Source organism: Dendropsophus ebraccatus, chromosome 3 (genome assembly GCF_027789765.1).
Source record: "Dendropsophus ebraccatus isolate aDenEbr1 chromosome 3, aDenEbr1.pat, whole genome shotgun sequence".
Lineage (NCBI taxonomy): Eukaryota > Metazoa > Chordata > Amphibia > Anura > Hylidae > Dendropsophus > Dendropsophus ebraccatus.
Window position 1 is genome coordinate 192,384,998 of NC_091456.1, and position 19,193 is coordinate 192,404,190.

Consider the following 19,193-nt stretch of genomic DNA (forward strand, 5'->3'; position numbering starts at 1 on the left):
CTGATTATTGTGATTTATTATCATCTTTTCTATATCTACTAAATCGGAATGTTTTGGAGCCCCGGGCTTATTATATATAGGATTATATCCGTACCCATATGGGATTCCAGGCTGAAGCCCATTCATCCACTTCTGCAGTTTGATTTCCAGAATTATGGAACCCTTATATACAGGAACAGAGGACATTATTGCTATATGGAGGACATAGCAGGGGACATTATTGCTATATGGGGCACAGCAGGGGTATTATTACTATATGGAGGCACAGCAGGGGGCATTATTACTATATGGGGGAACAGAATGGGGCATTATTACTATATGGGGCACAGCAGGGGACATTATTACTATATGGAGGCACAGCATGGGGCATTATTACTATATGGAGGCACAGCAGGGGGCACTACTGCTATATGGGGGAACAGCATGGGGCATTATTACTATATGGAGGCACAGCAGGGGGCATTATTTCTATATGGGGGAACAGCAGGGGGCATTATTTCTATATAGAGGCACAGCAGGGGGCATTATTACTATATGGGGGAATAGCATGGGGCATTATTACTATATGGGGGCACAGCAGGAGGCATTATTACTATAGGGATAGGAATATAAGGGGAGGGTGGTAGGAAGGAATGGTGGGAGATAGCAAGTGCCTAACTATTTTTCTGTGTGCAACCTTATATACCAGTGTCACACACACACACACACATAGCCCACCCATCGCCTGTCCCTGGAACACCTCCAAAACCATAGATCTTTATGAGGCTGTGCTTTATAGGGCAACGTCTGTGAGAATAATGGTACCAAACAAAAGAAATGATAACAAAAATCCAAAAAGTGATTAAAAAAATGAATAAATATCAAAACTATGAATACAGCTGTTTCATATAGGCTAATAATAGTTTAGTGGAATAGGGCCTTTAGTCTCTTTGTTCTGACATCACACGACTAATGACCTAAAAAAAAAACACAAATAAATTAGAATAGAGACATTTACACCATAAACAAACACAGCTCTGTCCATTATTCCTTCACTAATATTCAGGTATAGTCACAATATGCAGAAAAGGTTCCCCATATCTACTCACCTGTACTGGCACATTACACATAGGTATAAGGCAATCTAAGACCAACTCCAGAATAGCCAGAGTTATAAGTTTGCCCACGGATTGTATATTGGGATATTCAGGCCGGGTCTACATATGACCGGCTGTGCGGCAGTGTTTCCCTCCGGCGCAGGAGAAAAGCGCCAGAGGGAAACGCATCATTCAATTGATCCCATTGTTTTCAATGGGATCGTTCAAAACATGCAGCCGGGAAATAGTGGCCGCCACATCGACGGACCGTTGGTGCGTCAGGACGTATCTTCCAGCGTCCTGGCACACCGCCGCTCCGGCAATGCGGCGCCGCACCCATTTAAACAAATAAGAGTAGTGCCGGAGGCCTCGCCAGGCAGGACGCATGCCATTCGGCTCTGGCTTGTGGCGTTCAGCCAAAGAGCAGCACAGTATACAGACATAAACATATCTCTCCCCCTGTGTGCTCTCCCCCTCCCATATAGCCCCCCTGTTGCTTCCCCAGTAGTATATAGCCCCCTGTTGCTCCCCCAGTAGTATTTAGCCCCCCTGTGTGCTCTCCCCCGTAGTATGTAGCCCCCCTGTGTGCTCTCCCCAGTAGTATATATCCCCCCGTGCGCTTTCCCCCTCCCAATTAGCCCCTCTGTGTGTTCTCCCCCAGTAGTATATAGCCCCGCTGTGTGCTCTCCCCCTGTAGTATTTAGCCCCCTGTGTGCTCTCCTCAGTAGTATATAGCCCCCCTGTGTGCTTTCCCCCTCCCAATTAGCCCCTCTGTGTGCTCTCCCCCAGTAGTATATAGCCCCGCTGTGTGCTCTCCCCTGTAGTATTTAGCCCCCCTGTGCGCTCTTCCCCAGTAGTATGTAGCCCCCCTGTGTGCTCTCCCCAGTAGTATATAGCCCCACTGTGCGCTTTCTCCCTCCCAATTAGCCCCCCTGTGCGCTCTCCCCAAGTAGTATATAGTCCCCTGTGTGCTCTCCCCAAGTAGTATATAGTCCCCCCTGTGCGCTCTCCCCCTCCCAATTATTGGTGACTGATTTGTATCACATTCTCCAATATATTTGCACAGCTGCGGCCTGTCCTGGATGGTGAGAGCTGGAGGGAAATCAGTTACAACCACGGTATCCATTGCACCACCCCCATCCATAGATGACACTGTACAGATATTTATTGCTTCACGCCTACATTTGTCAGAAGACAAGGACAGGTGCAGCTGCCACTTCGCTTCAGCAACAGCTTTTAGATTTTCAAACTCCTTGCTTGACCGTGCAGCAATCTCAACCACAGACTCGGTCACCCTCTGTCTATACTCTCTCCCATTCGCGTGGCCGCCCGCCATTAACCCCTTAAATGCCACGTTCACACTGCGACCGTGGCGTTTAAGTATAAGTGACCGGAGCGATCGGGCCCCCGCAGCGTGTCTGCGGGGGTCCCGATCGCATTCCCTGGCTTCCTTAGGTCTTCTACTTACCTCCGTGCAGTCCTTATTTCGGCCTTCTGACTCAGCCTGCCACAGGCCACAGGCAGACTCTATGAGAAGATCGCAGATCAAAATCTTTCCCACTACTCCAGCTACTATCCAGCAATACACAACCTGACGCACAATTACACTAAGCTTGCTGAAGATCCCGTTAGGCCTGTTAAGATTAAAGGGGTTATCCAATGCTACAAAAACATGGCCACCTTCTTCCAAAGACAGCCCCACTCTTGTCTCCAGCTTGGGCGGGGTTTTGCTGGTCAGTTCCATTGAAGTGAATGGAGCTTAATTGCAAACCGCACCTGAACTGGATACAAGAGTCGTGTTGTCTCTGAAAGAAAGTGGCCATGTTTTTGTAGCACTGGAGAACCCCTTTAACTTTTGTTTTGCCTGACTTTATGAAGCCAGACACTCCCCCAGGTATAGGATGGTTCCTAATGAGAGTTAGCAGCTGCAGTTCTGCTTACAACTTAGGCTCTATTCATACGTCCTGTTCCTGTCCTTAATTGCGGATCCGCAATAATATAGGACCAATGTATTTCAATGGACCTATACACACATCCGTGGTGTGTACAGGTCCGCAATCCGTTCCGCAAAAAAAAAAGGACAGGCCCTAGTACGGACTGCGGACCCACCCAATACAACTCTATGGGGTCCGTAATTTTTGCTGATGTGCTCAGCAAACAATACGCACCCGCAATCCGCAATCCGCAAACAGGCGGGAGAGAACCAGGAAGTGAAGAGAAGATGGACGTTGAAAAGTTGATCCTGCTTGTGCAGGATCGTCCCTGTTTGTGGAACAAGAAAGACCCCAACTACTATAATAAGTAGGTTTGTGTGTGTGGGGTGTAGATCGGCTCCCCCCTGCAGGATTTGGGGGGGTCGATCTACACTGCAGACAGCCCGGGACCCCTGTCATCGGTCCCGGGCTGCCTGCAGCCGCCATCGCTATGCCGATGTCAGAAGTGACAGCGGGCATAGTAATGGACCGGTATTCGTTGGTGGTCAGTGGGGTGTAGATCGGCTCCCCCCTGCAGGATTTGGGGGGGCCGATCTACACTGCAGACAGCCCGGGACCCCTGTCATCGGTCCCGGGCTGCCTGCAGCCGCCATTGCTATGCCGCTGTCAGAAGTGACAGCGGGCATAGCCGGTATTCATTGGTGGTACAGTGGGGGTGTAGATCGGCTCCCCCATGCAGAATTTGGGGGGGCCGATCTACACTACAGACAGCCCGGGACCCCTGTAATCGGTCCCGGGCTGCCTGCAGCCGCCATTCATATGCCGCTGTCACTTCTGACAGCGGGCATTTAAATGGCCCGGTATTCATTGGTGGTCAGTGGGGTGTAGATCGGCTCCCCCCTGCAGGATTTGGGGGGGCCGATCTACACTGCAGACAGCCCGGGACCCCTGTCATCGGTCCCGGGCTGCCTGCAGCCGCCATTGCTATGCCGCTGTCAGAAGTGACAGCGGGCATAGCCGGTATTCATTGGTGGTACAGTGGGGGTGTAGATCGGCTCCCCCATGCAGAATTTGGGGGGGCCGATCTACACTACAGACAGCCCGGGACCCCTGTAATCGGTCCCGGGCTGCCTGCAGCCGCCATTCATATGCCGCTGTCACTTCTGACAGCGGGCATTTAAATGGCCCGGTATTCATTGGTGGTCAGTGGGGTGTAGATCGGCTCCCCCCTGCAGGATTTGGGGGGGCCGATCTACACTGCAGACAGCCCGAGTTCTCTTTTATCGGGCTGCCTGTATTGACTGATTGCAATAGGCTTCTGAAGGAAGCTTATAGCAATCAGTGCTAGAAATGAATAATCTTTGCAGTACCTAGTGCAGGGGTAGGGAATCTTAGCGTGTCAGCTGTTGCTAAACTACAACTCCCATTATGCATGGACAGCCAAAGCTGTCTATGCATGATGGGAGTTGTAGTTTTTAATCAGCTAGAGAGCCAAGGTTCCCTTTCCTTGCACTAGGTACTGCATTGTTCACTATGAGCAGTATTGCTCATAGAAGTAATGTATAAAACACAAACATAAACACAAACCTACATGAAAATAAACTCTGTGAAAAAATATTGTTAAACACACCCCCTTTTCATAAAAGTCTCAAGTTTTTAATTAAAATTTTGTTATATAGTGTATATAAATATAATTTAAAGGGAACCTGTCAGCCCCCGTGCCTGGGCACAGCCCGGCCGACCCCTCGCTAGAGATCCCCGTGCACGAAGTCCCGTCTCTGGACCCGCTCCTGTTGCCGAGATATCACCGTCTGAAGCACAGCGCGCGCGCATCAGAGATGAGTCCGACGCTCATAGAGAATGAATGGAGCCGTCATTCTCTATGAGCATCAGACTCATATCTGATGCACGCATGCTGGACTGCAGACAGTGATATCACGACAATGTAAGCGGGTCCAGGAGCGGGACTCTAGCGGAGTCGTCCCTGGTGCGCACCAGGGAGAGGCGCAGCAGGTAGTCACCTGGGCAGCTTTCCATCACTTGTCTAGTCACCGATCTGTCCCTGTCACTTGGCAGGGGTGAGTGACAGGGAGAAGCACCATGGGCCTCTCTGCCTGTCACTCATCCCTGCCAAACGCAGACAGGGAGAGATCGGTGACTAGATAAGTGATGGAAAGCTGCCCAGGTGACTACCTGCTGCGCCTCTCCCTGGTGCGCACCAGGGACGACTCCGCTAGAGTCCCGCTCCTGGACCCGCTTACATTGCCGAGATATCACTGTCTGAACCCCAGCGCGCGCGCATCGGACCCACGGATATAACGGCGCCGGCTCGTGGAAGACGGTGTTGTGGTCCGTTTTTTGAAACGCGGCCCGGTAACCGTGTAAGGCGCCGTTCTATCCACAGGTACCGGGCCAGGGCTGAAGCACTGGAGGTGGATGACACGGCACCATTGGTTCTAATGTAGCCGCGTCATAGAGGGGAGGGGATCGGCCCGCTTCCATTGCTTCAGCCCTGGCCCGGCTCTGTGGATAGAACGGCGCCTTACACGGGGTTAAAAAAGCTAATGTGTAGGTAGTCCAAAGCTGGAAACATGGTCTTCTACCAGCTCGTTATTCCAATCGTATGACCAATGTTAACTTTAGGCAGGGCTATATGATAAGTCAAAAGTTGAATAAACCAACGGGCCCACTTTAAAGAAGTCTGGCAAGACCCATTTTTTAATCAAAAGCTGGGGAGGTGGAGTACACAGTAAAACCTCGGTTCCCGAAAACCTCGGTATTCATACAATTCGGTTTTCGAACTAAATTTCCCCCTGAAGTTTTGCTCGGTATCCAAACAAAACAAGGGGCTGAACTGATGTTCGGGAAAACTGAGAGGCAGGAGTGGGCGGCTATTTAAAATTGCCGCCGCGCTCCTGCTCCACTCAGCTGCGGGGGACACCCTGTAAAAAAGTGGGGATTCCCGTCATTATGATGGGATTCCCCACTTCTTTATACAAGGTGTCCCCGGCAGCTGAGAGGAGCAGGAGCACGGCGGCAAGTTTAAATAGCCGCCCGCTCCTGCCTCTCACTGCGAGGACGCCCTGAAGCTGGCCTCACTGCTACCTGCACTTACCTGTCATTCGATTCCAGCTCTTCCTGTATGGTTCCCCCACAGCCGCACGCATCTGCCGTTCTGCATGCGGCCCCGCTCATCAGCTCCTTAGCCGCTTCCTCCTGCTGCTACCCGCCGCGTCTGCAGGATGAAGGAGAGTCTGCAGACGCAGCAAGGACCAGCGGGTGGAAGCAGTTTAGGAGTTGGTGAGCGGGGCTGCTGGCAGAACAGCAGCTGCGTGCACCTGCGTGGGAACCATACAGGAAGAGCTCCGGGCCAGTTGGGGGGGGTGGGGGGTGGGGAACGTGGAATGACAGGTTAGTGCGGGAGCAGTGCGGCCGGCTTCTTTATAGGGAATCCCCCGCAATGAGAGGCAGGAGCGGGCGGCTATTAAACAATTAGCAGAAGTTATTAATTTAAAAAAAGGACCATGATAAAATAGTCACTCTTGTTATTTTGTGTATTGTTCAGAAATGTTCGGGATCGTGTGTGGGAGGAGATAGGGGATAACATGTTGTGCCAGCAGTGGCGGAGAGCCTCCACTAAACAAAAGGAGGACCTGAGTAAGTACCCTCATATTTTTGTTAAACTTTTTTTTTTTATGTATTTTGTTGTTTAGTTCAAGCATTTTTACAAATATTTTAAAATTATTCTTTTCTTTTTCATTTTAGTAAAATGCTTAAAACAACGCTGGTATACAAGCCACGATCAGTTTAGACGTGAGCAGTCCGATAAGGGACGGAGTGGAGATGGGCAAAAAAAAAAAAGAGAATACATGTTTACCCAACAACTCATGTTCCTAAAGCAGACGATGGAAGTTGGGACGTAAGTAAAATATGATTTTTTATGGCGCATGGGACTATGCAAGGCTGTAGCGCAGCCCTTGCAGCCTAGCATAGCTCCATCTACTAAATGAACAATACTTAAACTATCTTCAGGCACAACAAACTTTAGTTTTTTAATTTATCTAAAAGGCTTGGTATTCATTTCAATTGCAGAACTTCAGATAATTTGGAGAGGCACACAGAATCAGATTGCGAATCTGGAGAAACTTCAACTGAGGCTTCGGTTGAGCCCCCTGGATCTGTCTCCACAGAGCTGCCCAGTTCACCAGTAGAGGAAGCAGCAGAACTACCAACTCGCAAACGAAAACGGTCAACAGCAGTACAAGAGATGGGAAAAGAAATAGAGGGAAGGGTAAGATTCTTATAACAATTGAATAATGTCTGCCTGAACTATACCACTTTACCTTTTTGTGTGAATTATAGATAACATCATTTGTACTCATTATGGGCCAGGAGTTTGTAGAAATGTCCCTGCATCTGATAATTGCACCCTGTAAAATTGCACAGAAAAACACCTCTAGGGTAACTTCAAACGTACCGGATCCGGATTACTGATTGGCTGATGAGGAGCTTCACACAGCCGCGGCGCCGAGCAAGTAATGTATGCTCGGGGCCGAGGCTGTGGGCGGGTGGGGGTTAAAGGGGCCGGGTCCCATATCTGTAGCAAAATGAAAATTCAGCTGCGGGTAGGGGACCCCATAGAACTTCTCTATACCCTGATCCGGTATGTGTGAAGCTACCCGTAGGGGGATTTGTCAAACTGTTGTAAAGTAGAATTGTCAATCAGATTCCACCTTTCATTCTTCACAGATTCTTTGAAAAATGAAAGGTGGAATCTGATTGATTAAAATCAGATTGGTTGTAATCTGATTAAAAAGGACGTTGTGTGAACAAAGCTGACAGTAGTAGATCAAGTTTACGAAAATAATGTTTAATTTCTCATGTTCTTTCTGATGTTTCTCCAATAGGTGCTGTCTTTTCTGGAAAAAAAACCACCACTAAGCCAAGAGGAGAGTTTTTGTAAAACACTCCAAGAACTGATTAGAAGAGTGCCAGAAGAAAAAAAGTTAAAGTGCCAGCTGTCTATCATGGGACTTGTGGACATATTCTCAGGCCCCCAAGACCCAAGCCCTGTAATTAGATACATAGACCAATTTCGCATTGGAGAAATTCAATCTTACCCCCCCCTACCCCAACAAACTCAAGCACACCACATCCACTACCAAAATCCCTCCCCCACATACCAGCCATCTATCCGCCACACCCCAAGCCCCACAGTACCACCTGCTCTATATGGCTCAGTCTATACCAACAGGCCAATTTCAAGCCACGAATGGCCCACAATTCCATACGGTCACAGTCCTACACTGCAGCAGCAGCAGCAGCAAGCACAACTGGAGCAGCTTAGTGCCCCTCCCTCTGGTCAACATGACATGTAGTTATCTGCTATAACATTCTCTTTGAGTTACATTTTCTTTGAGTTTAATATTGTTATAAAAATTTAACAAGTTATGTTCCCATTATGTATACACTCTGTCTGGGGTTCCCTCAGCCTGCAGCACTACGTAATTACCGTACTAATCACGGCCGTGATCACTACGGTACTTAAATAGACTAAACATAGACTAAAGTTTGTTTGAAAAATAATTTTATTGAAAAGAAATTTTACGACTAAAGTTTGTTTGAAAAATTTATTTGTCTGTGATTATTTCTAATCTTGAAATGATAATAACATTTTTAAATTAACGCTACCACAGTTGAGCTGAACTCGAGCATGCTTTGTTCTCTGCAGCCGCACAGGAAACTCACATGTCTATTTTGTGCGGCCGGTATTCATTGAACAGTGGTGCCACACAATAGGTTGTAAAACACAATGTGAAGTATGGTTGACGGCTGAACTTTACTCTGTCTGCTATGGCTAATTGGAGTTCGGGCACACCATTCCAAATAAAAATAAAATGATGCCCACCCAGCCAAACGGTGAACATCACAGAGATCGGCTGTTGTTTCACACAGCAAACAGCGGCCATACAGCATGTGAACTTGGCCTAAATCATAATGTCAAGGAAAGATGGATGCAGTTCCAACAATCCGTTATGATTCAAAAACTGAGTGTTCTTTTTTGATGGCTATAGTAATCAATAAAGTGTACCTGTCACTTCAAAAATCTTTGGACATGTCAAAAGTTTAGATCGTTCCATGTCTGAGTGTTTTTAGGTCCATTCCGATTGGGAGTATGAGCATGGAGAGGACAACCCTGCAGCACGCCATCTCCCCGATCTGTGTTAGAAAAAAGCAGTGTTTTTTTTCTAACACAGAGTGGGGAGAGAACGCGCTTTGACATGTCTCTATAAAATGTCAAAACTTTTTTGACACAACAAATACACTTTAATGGTGCGTTCACACCTACAGGATCTGCAGCTGATTTTCTGCAGCAGATTTCATTTAAATAACTGAAAACAGCATGAAATCTGCTGCAGATCTGCTGCAGATCCTGTAGGTGTGAACGCACCCTAAAACAGCATAGTATAGGTGGACTGCAGGGTCTCTCATCAGTTGATGAGGTCTTAGTTGATAATTGTGTCCACAATACCCCTTTTTATAAACAACATGGGTAAAATGGACACAAATATCGTAAGCTCGCAACCCACGTCAAGGAGCCTCATCTCTTGCGAGTCCCTAACTAACTAATAACACAGGAACACAAACTGACTAACTAACTAATGACCAGATGCAGCAGTCCAGATACCAAGACTAATGAATGGCATCCATTTGCCAGGAAACAGCTCCCTCCGGCGACAGAAAGTAATCGGCAAAGAAGTCCCGAACAGCCATTCCTGACGATCCAGGTCTTCCTCGCACGTTCACCTCAATCGGAAAGGGGACTGAAGTCATGGTAGAGTCCAACTCCGGGTCCACTGCAGCTTCATACATCCGAACGTAGTTATGAAGTATGACACATGCTTGAATCACCTTCCTAACGTTGTCCGGATTCAATTGAAGCGCCGACTGGAACACACGCCACTTGCTACTTAGAATCCCAAAAGCGCACTCAACATACCGCCTCGCACGGGTGAGACGATAGTTGAAAATGCGCCTCCGGTCATCCAAGCCACGCCGAGGGAAAGGGCGTAACAAGTGGGTCTGCAGGCCGAAGGCTTCATCAGCTACAATGACATACGGAGCTGGAGGTCCCGATGATCCTGGCAATGTCTTGGAGTCTGGAATAGAGAGCTGGCCGGAATGAAGCAACTCGCTCATTCTGGAAGCTCTGAAGACGCCAGCATCTGCAGAACTCCCATAGGCCCCTATATCCACAATTACAAACCGGTAATCGCTGTCAGCCAAGGCCAACAGGACCACCGAGAAATACTGCTTATAATTGTAGTATAGGGACCCTGAGCGAGATGGCTTTTTGACACGGATGTGCTTTCCGTCCAGCGCCCCGATGCAGTTTGGAAACTGCGCTGCGGCAGAGAATCCATCAGCAATCCGGATCCAATCTTCAGGCTTGGGTGGTGGCATGACTGTCGCTCTCAGACGCTCCCAGATGACATCACAGGTACTTCGTACGATCATGGCTATCGTGGAAATACCCAGGAGAAACTCAAAATGCAGGGAGGCAAAAGTGTTTCCAGTGGCCAGAAATCTAAGGTGAAAAAAAAAATTCATTAGTTGTGTAACATGGCAATGGACTGAGCTCACACATGGCTTCTTTTTTGGTATTTTATGGCCAAAACAACAGGAAAAACACATGAATAAAGAAACATAAACACCAAAAAAAACACTGTGTGAACACAGCCTATGTACAGTATAGGTTTGCACATAGTACAGAACATGAAGCAAAAAAAAGGTTTCTTACCTGAGTGTGACAATCAGCCGTTCCTCAGGGGTGATCGCCAGCCGCATGTCTGTGTCCTGGTAGATGAGCCCGGGACGAAGATCACACAGCAAGCGGTCAAATGTTGATACAGACATACGACAGTATCTAAAGAATTGCTCCGGGTACTGCCGCAGGTCCCAGTAGAGCTGGTTAAAATGTCCCCTTTGTGGCCGCAGAGAGACTAGGGGATGCACCCAAAATCTCCTCCTCCTAATCCTCCTCCTCAACTCCTCTTCCAGCCGTTTACGCCGTCCAAAAAGCCGATACAACAGCCAACAAAGGAGAGCACCTTCAACAGGATCACGCTCCATCAAGACATCCATCTTCACAGAGAAATAGACGCAGGAAACCGCAACTAGATCAGCAGTGGAATCCGACAGAACTTTCTCTCAGCAAAGTGAACCAGAAATGGCAAGGGATAATGGTTGCCTAGCGATCAAGTGACCTTTTTTTTTTATCAACTAGTTTTATTAACCACAACTTTTTATTAACCACACTTTCAGTTATACGGATCAGCAAAAAATACGGATGCAATACGGATGCAATACGGATGCAATACGGATTGAATTTGCGGATTGTATACTGACTGAAATTTGCGGATTGGAAAAATATACTGACGTGTGAATAGACCCTTACAATCACAGACACAGACAACTCATGTCCAAAGGAATAGATTTTCCACAGCTCCTCGAAGTGTAGCAAAACTTTATTTGTACAACATAAAAATAAAAATTCTAAAACCGCGCCGACGTCTTTTGGATTTACAGGGGGAAAATGTAGAAAATATCACTCCAGTTACTGACACTAACAGAACCCCCATTCCTAACCCTAATTATTACCCTATCAGGTCTAGGGCTTCTATTATGAATAATTATCAAACTAAGGTGGAGGAAGAACTTACAGCCCTATCTGACCAGTCCCGCCTGATGAACAACAAGGACAATCTTACTAGGGGAGAAAGACAGGTCCTACATGAATTGATGTCCAACCCCTACCTGACAATACGCCAATCGGACAAGGGGGGATCGGTGGCTATTCTAGATAGGGAACTATATATACGGGAAGTGCTAAAAATCCTGAATGATGTCTCTACTTACAGGCCCCTTACATCTGACCCCACTCCTATAGTAAAGAAAAAACTTCTAGACATCCTAGACACGGGCGTGGAGGAGGGTCACATTTCTTCTAAACAGAAGGAACATATGCTACCGGAGTTCCCTCGAGTGCCCATTTTCCATGCATTACCCAAAACACATAAGGGGTTTCCCCCCCTCCTCTCCGCCCAATCGTTTCAGCCATTGGCTCCTTATTGGAACCCTTGTGCACTTGGCTAGATAGACTCCTACAGCCTCTGGCTAAGCGCAGTACAGGGTTCATACGGGACAGCAAAAGCCTGCTTGCCGATTTGGACGGTTTGCCACCCTTACATGGCACCTCATGGTTGTCATGTGACGTTGTGGCACTGTACCCCTCTTTGCCCCATGACCTCTCCATTAGAGCCCTGTCGTTTCATCTGTTCAAATACAGCAATTACAGTAAGGGTCTATGTGAATACATACTTATGGTTACAAACTTTTTACTTAGGCTAGGTTCACACTGCGTTTTCAGCATCCGTTTAACGGATCCGTTTTTTTTAACGTCCAGAAAAAAATAGGGTCAGCAACGTTTTTTGGTCCGTTTTGGTCGGTAAAAAACAACGGATCCTTTTTTTTTATAATGGAAATCAATGGAAAAACGGATGCACACAAATGAATCCGTTTTTTTGCAATCCGTTTTTCATGCGTTTTTTGCAAAAAAACGGATGCGTTAAACAGATGCTGAAAACGCAGTGTGAACCTTACAAATAATTTTTTCAGTTTAATGATTCGTTTTTTCCTTCAGGTAAGAGGCTTTCCTATGGGGGCTAGTTTCTCCCCGTCGTTAGCCAATATTTACATGTCGTATTGGGAGGAGGTCGTCCTATACACCATCCACAACCCCTATCGGGAACACATCTTGTGGTATGGGAGGTATATCGACGACCTCCTCCTGATATGGGCTGGCGACGGGGAGAGTGCAAAGGACTTCGTCCAGTAATGCCCTTAACCTTAAATTTACTTTTCAGTACGAATTATCGTCCATTTCATTTCTGGATGTTACTTTGTCCTTTGATGGTGGCAAAATTGCCAGTACTCTCTACAGAAAAGAGTCTGCAGGTAATGGTATATTACAAGCGGCTAGTAGCCACCCCATACATGTCATTGTATTAGCCACCCCATACATGAGGTGGAGACTGGATCCAGTTGCTTCGCAAAAGAGAGGCATACTGGATCCTGCATCTATCTACACGTTTCCCGAAAGGGATGAATTTAAAAACAGATTTAATGTATATATATTAATTTTGGATTACATTATGTTTACTTTACTTGCTACATTGTTTTTTTCTCTATGATATGCCATAGTACGTCATGCTTGTCATGTGGTTCCCACACCTGGTCTTTCGTCCCCGCCTTGGGGGAAGCCCGGAAGTGGGAGGTACAACTGAGCAATACAAAAGTATGGAACGTTTAGACACTTGTATGCCATGATTAAGGAGGGTCACCTCCGCAACCCGTCGGCGCGGTTTTAGAATTTTTATTTTTATGTTGTACGAATAAAGTTTTGCTACACTTCAAGGAGCTGTGGAAAATCTATTCCTTTGGACATTGCATACGGGTGACGGCCCGCCACCGTGATCCAAGTGCTCCATTCCTGGGAAACTGCACAAGTCACCATTGGCTATAGGGTGAGCTGATTTTCCTTTTTGCTGTATACAGACAACTCATGTACGTATCAGTAACATAAGTTTGGGAAGCGCGCCCTTTATTGTTTTGTGTTAACTTTTATAGACAGAATATGGGACGGTACTACTCATGCGCAGTGTATTCACATGAAATACATAAACTTTCAATACAGGCGGGGTTTGAAGTCACAGGACAGATACATATCACTCTCTGATAGGTCAGTCCATAGATCTCAGCAGTTTCCTGTCCTGCGCAGTCAGGCTGGAACAACGTGTTGTTTGCCATTAATTGTTTATATATCAGTGTCTCTCTCTAGCTCTGTATTGTGGCTGCGAAGTTCAAGGAGCTGTGCTCATTGGGGTGCTGCCAGCATTCTTCTCCTTCTTCCAGACTACAGCTACATGTACATTACACCCATACAGCTCAGCTACATGTACATTACACCCATACAGCTCAGCTACATGTACATTACACATATACAGCTCAGCTACATGTACATTACACATATATACAGCTCAGCTACATGTACATTACACCCATACAGCTCAGCTACATGTACATTACACATATACAGCTCAGCTACATGTACATTACACATATACAACTCAGCTACATGTACATTACACATATACAACTCAGCTACATGTACATTACACACATACAGCTCAGCTACATGTACATTACACACATACAGCTTAGCTACATGTACATTACACACATACAGCTCAGCTACATGTACATTACACCCATACAGCTCAGCTACATGTACATTACACCCATACAGCTCAGCTACATGTACATTACACATATACAGCTCAGCTACATGTACATTACACACATATACAGCTCAGCTACATGTACATTACACATATACAGCTCAGCTACATGTACATTACACATATACAGCTCAGCTACATGTACATTACACATATACAGCTCAGCTACATGTACATTACACACATATACAGCTCAGCTACATGTACATTACACCCATACAGCTCAGCTACATGTACATTACACCCATACAGCTCAGCTACATGTACATTACACCTATACAGCTCAGCTACATGTACATTACACATATACAGCTCAGCTACATGTACATTACACACATATACAGCTCAGCTACATGTACATTACACATATACAGCTCAGCTACATGTACATTATACATATACAGCTCAGCTACATGTACATTACACCCATACAGCTCAGCTACATGTACATTACACCCATACAGCTCAGCTACATGTACATTACACCCATACAGCTCAGCTACATGTACATTACACATATACAGCTCAGCTACATGTACATTACACATATACAGCTCAGCTACATGTACATTACACACATACAGCTCAGCTACATGTACATTACACATATACAGCTCAGCTACATGTACATTATACATATACAGCTCAGCTACATGTACATTACACACATATACAGCTCAGCTACATGTACATTACACACATACAGCTCAGCTACATGTACATTACACATATACAGCTCAGCTACATGTACATTCAGGGCCGCTTTAACCAGAGGGCACATGGTGCACGTGCATCGGGCCCACTGGTTAAAGGGGCCCCCCGAGCAGGCCGGCCGTTGCTATGTGCGACCAATGCGGTCGCACAGGGCTCCGGCCACCAGCCTGTCAGGGGGGAGCGCCATGGATGGGTAATCTACTTACCCCTCCATGGCGCCCCCTGCAGGGCCCCCCCGTCCGCCGCTGCCCCCGCCCGCTGCTGCGGCGCTTTAGCATCAGCGGTACTGACAGAGAGAGAGCCATTGGCTCCCTCCCTGTCAGTCACTCTTGTGGCCGCACTTCCTGCAGTCACAAGAGGCCGCACTCTCCCTCTAGCGGCCGACGTCACTGGAGCGTCGGCGCGAGGGTAAGGGGAGCGCAGCCTCTTGTGACCAAAGGAAGTGCGGCCACAGGAGGGAAGAGAAGAGGAACGCGTGGACCCAGGTGAGTAACAGTGTTTGTTTTTTTCAATGTTATATGGGAGGGGGAGCTATATACTATTCGGGAGCGGGGGGGGCGGCTATATACTATGGGGGGCACAGGGGGCTATATACTATGGGGGAGGACAGGGGGCTATATACTATGGGGGAGGACAGTGGAGCTATATACTATGGGGGGCACAGGGGGCTATATACTATGGGGGAGGACAGGGGGCTATATACTATGGGGGAGGACAGTGGAGCTATATACTATGGGGGGCACAGGGGGCTATATACTATGGGGGAGGACAGGGGGCTATATACTATGGGGGAGGACAGTGGAGCTATATACTATGGGGGGCACAGGGGAGCTATAAACTATGGGGGGCACAGGGGGCTATATACTATGGGGGAGCACAGGGGGCTATATACTATGGGGGAGGACAGGGGGCTATATACTATGGGGGGCACAGGGGAGCTATAAACTATGGGGGGCACAGGGGGCTATATACTATGGGGGAGCACAGGGGGCTATATACTATGGGGGAGCACGATGGGCTATATACTATGGGGGAGCACAGGGGGCTATATACTATGGGGGAGCACAGGGGGCTATATACTACTGGGGAGCACAGGGGGCTATATACTATTGGGGAGCACAGGGGTCTATATACTACTGGGGAGCACAGGGGAGCTATATACTGTCGGGGAGCACAGGGGAGCTATATACTATCAGGGAGCACATGGGAGCTATATACTATGGGGGAGCTATATACTATGGGGGAGCACAGGGGAGCTATATACTATGGGGGAGCACAGGGGAGCTATATACTATGGGGGAGCACAGGGGGGCTATATACTATTGGGGAGCACAGGGGGCTATATACTATGGGGAACACAGGGAAGCTATATACTATGGGGGAGCACAGGGGAGCTATATACTACTGGGGAGCTATATACTACTGGGGAGCACAGGGGGCTATATACTACTGGGGAGCACAGGGGGCTGTATACTATGGGGGAGCACAGGGGGCTGTATACTATGGGGGAGCACACGGGGCTATATACTATTGGGGAGCACAGGGGTCTATATACTATGGGGGAGAGCACAGGGGGGCTATATATTATGGAGAGCACAGGGGGGCTATATACTATTGAGGGGGAGCACAGGGGAGCTATATACTATCAGGGAGCACATGGGAGCTATATACTATGGGGGAGCTATATACTATGGGGGAGCACAGGGGAGCTATATACTATGGAGGAGCACAGGGGAGCTATATACTATGGGGGAGCACAGGGGGGCTATATACTATTGGGGAGCACAGGGGGCTATATACTATGGGGAACACAGGGAAGCTATATACTATGGGGGAGCACAGGGGAGCTATATACTACTGGGGAGCTATATACTACTGGGGAGCACAGGGGGCTATATACTACTGGGGAGCACAGGGGGCTGTATACTATGGGGGAGCACAGGGGGCTGTATACTATGGGGGAGCACACGGGGCTATATACTATTGGGGAGCACAGGGGTCTATATACTATGGGGGAGAGCACAGGGGGGCTATATATTATGGAGAGCACAGGGGGGCTATATACTATTGAGGGGGAGCACAGGGGGGCTATATACTATTGGGGGAGAGCACAGGGGGGCTATATACTATTGGGGGAGAGCACAGGGGGGCTATATACTATTGGGAAGAGCACAGGGGGCTATATACTATTGGGGGAGAGCACAGGGGGGCTATATACTATTGTGGGAGAGCATAGGGGTCTATATACTATTGGAGAGCACAGGGGGGCTATATACTATTGGGGGAGAGCACAGGGGGGCTATATACTATTGTGGGAGAGCACAGGGGGGGCTATATACTACTGGGGAGAGTGCACAGGGGGGGCTATATACTAATGGAGGAGCGCACAGGAGGGCTGTATATAACTGGAGGAGCACATGAGGGTCTATATACTACAGGGACACCTTAAAACTATGGAGGCACAGAGGGGTGTAACTATGTAGGGGTACAGAGGGGTGTAACTACTATATAGGGGTACAAGGGACGTAACTACTGTATGTGTTGGAGCCTAAAATATTTGTCTGGCAGATTCTGGAGAGAAGATTCACAGCTAGGAGAAGACTTCAAGGTGGCCCAGGCTGGATGGAGAGAAAAAGAAAAGGTGACAGACTCTGATCGGAGAAGACGCCCCCGGTGAGTCACTGGATGTAACTGCACTCTGTTATAGGATTGTAGTGTTAGAGGTCATGATGTGGCGGTATTATGTAATGGTATCATTGGTGATATCTTTCTGTTTTGTTTAGTGCAGTTTTTATGTAATATGTAATCACTGTATGGTGGAAATAGTGTTATAAGGTAACTACTGTATGTATTGGGGCTCCTGATACAGTGTGGGGGCAAATTCAGTACATTATACAATGTGCCGAAAGGGAAGGGGGGGCCCACTCTTGAGGGCTGTGCACTGGGCCCACCAATGTATTAAAACGGCCCTGTGTACATTACACATACACAGCTCAGCTACATGTACATTACACATATACAGCTCAGCTACATGTACATTACACATATACAGCTCAGCTACATGTACATTACACACATACACAGCTCAGCTACATGTACATTACACATATACAGCTCAGCTACATGTACATTACACATATACAGCTCAGCTACATGTACATTACACATATACAGCTCAGCTACATGTACATTACACACATATACAGCTCAGCTACATGTACATTACACACATACAGCTCAGCTACATGTACATTACACATATACAGCTCAGCTACATGTACATTACACATATACAGCTCAGCTACATGTACATTACACATATACAGCTCAGCTACATGTACATTACACATATACAGCTCAGCTACATGTACATTACACACATATACAGCTCAGCTACATGTACATTACACACATACAGCTCAGCTACATGTACATTACACACATACAGCTCAGCTACATGTACATTACACACATACAGCTCAGCTACATGTACATTACACACATATACAGCTCAGCTACATGTACATTACACATATACAGCTCAGCTACATGTACATTACACACATACAGCTCAGCTACATGTACATTACACACATACAGCTCAGCTACATGTACATTATACATATACAGCTCAGCTACATGTACATTACACATATACAGCTCAGCTACATGTACATAATAAACATAAATGAGACATAGATACCAGATAAAAGTATAAAAGATGATAAAAATGTGTGTGCCAAGGGCTCAAACACATAATTAAAATAAAAAGAAAAGAAGAAGGTTTCCTCAACAAAGTAAATTGTTTGTGAGGATATAGATGCAGAATTATTGAATTACACATAGGTGCAAAAGAGGCGTCTCTATAAAAAAAGGGGCGAAGCTGTTATATTCGTTCAAACCAACCGGGGCCATTGTTTTGAGAAGATAAATCCATCTTGTCTCTTTTTGTGCCAGACGTTTTTTTAATATCACCACCACGTATATTTCCAGCGATCATATCAATCCCCCGCACTTTCAGACCACTTTCGTCACAGTTATGCATCAATTTGAAATGTCTAGGCAGTGATTTGAGACCTACAATTTCTGTCGTATCCTTGGCTGCTCGT

The 19,193-nt window shown here is 47.0% G+C and overlaps 2 protein-coding genes across 2 annotated transcripts; one reads left to right on the forward strand and one right to left on the reverse strand.

Annotated features, from left to right (window-relative positions):
* Positions 1-6,836: 6,836 nt before the first annotated feature.
* LOC138786818 (uncharacterized) lies at positions 6,837-8,558 on the forward strand. Its single transcript, XM_069963884.1, has 3 exons — positions 6,837-6,929; positions 7,103-7,301; positions 7,918-8,558. Exons 1-3 carry the CDS (start codon positions 6,880-6,882, stop codon positions 8,386-8,388), a joined length of 720 nt encoding a protein of 239 aa, XP_069819985.1. The 5' UTR covers positions 6,837-6,879; the 3' UTR covers positions 8,389-8,558.
* A 1,145-nt stretch (positions 8,559-9,703) lies between these two features.
* LOC138786635 (uncharacterized) lies at positions 9,704-10,927 on the reverse strand. Its single transcript, XM_069963616.1, has 2 exons — positions 10,812-10,927; positions 9,704-10,598 (listed from the first exon to the last, which is right to left on the reverse strand). Exons 1-2 carry the CDS (start codon positions 10,925-10,927, stop codon positions 9,704-9,706), a joined length of 1,011 nt encoding a protein of 336 aa, XP_069819717.1.
* Positions 10,928-19,193: the final 8,266 nt, after the last annotated feature.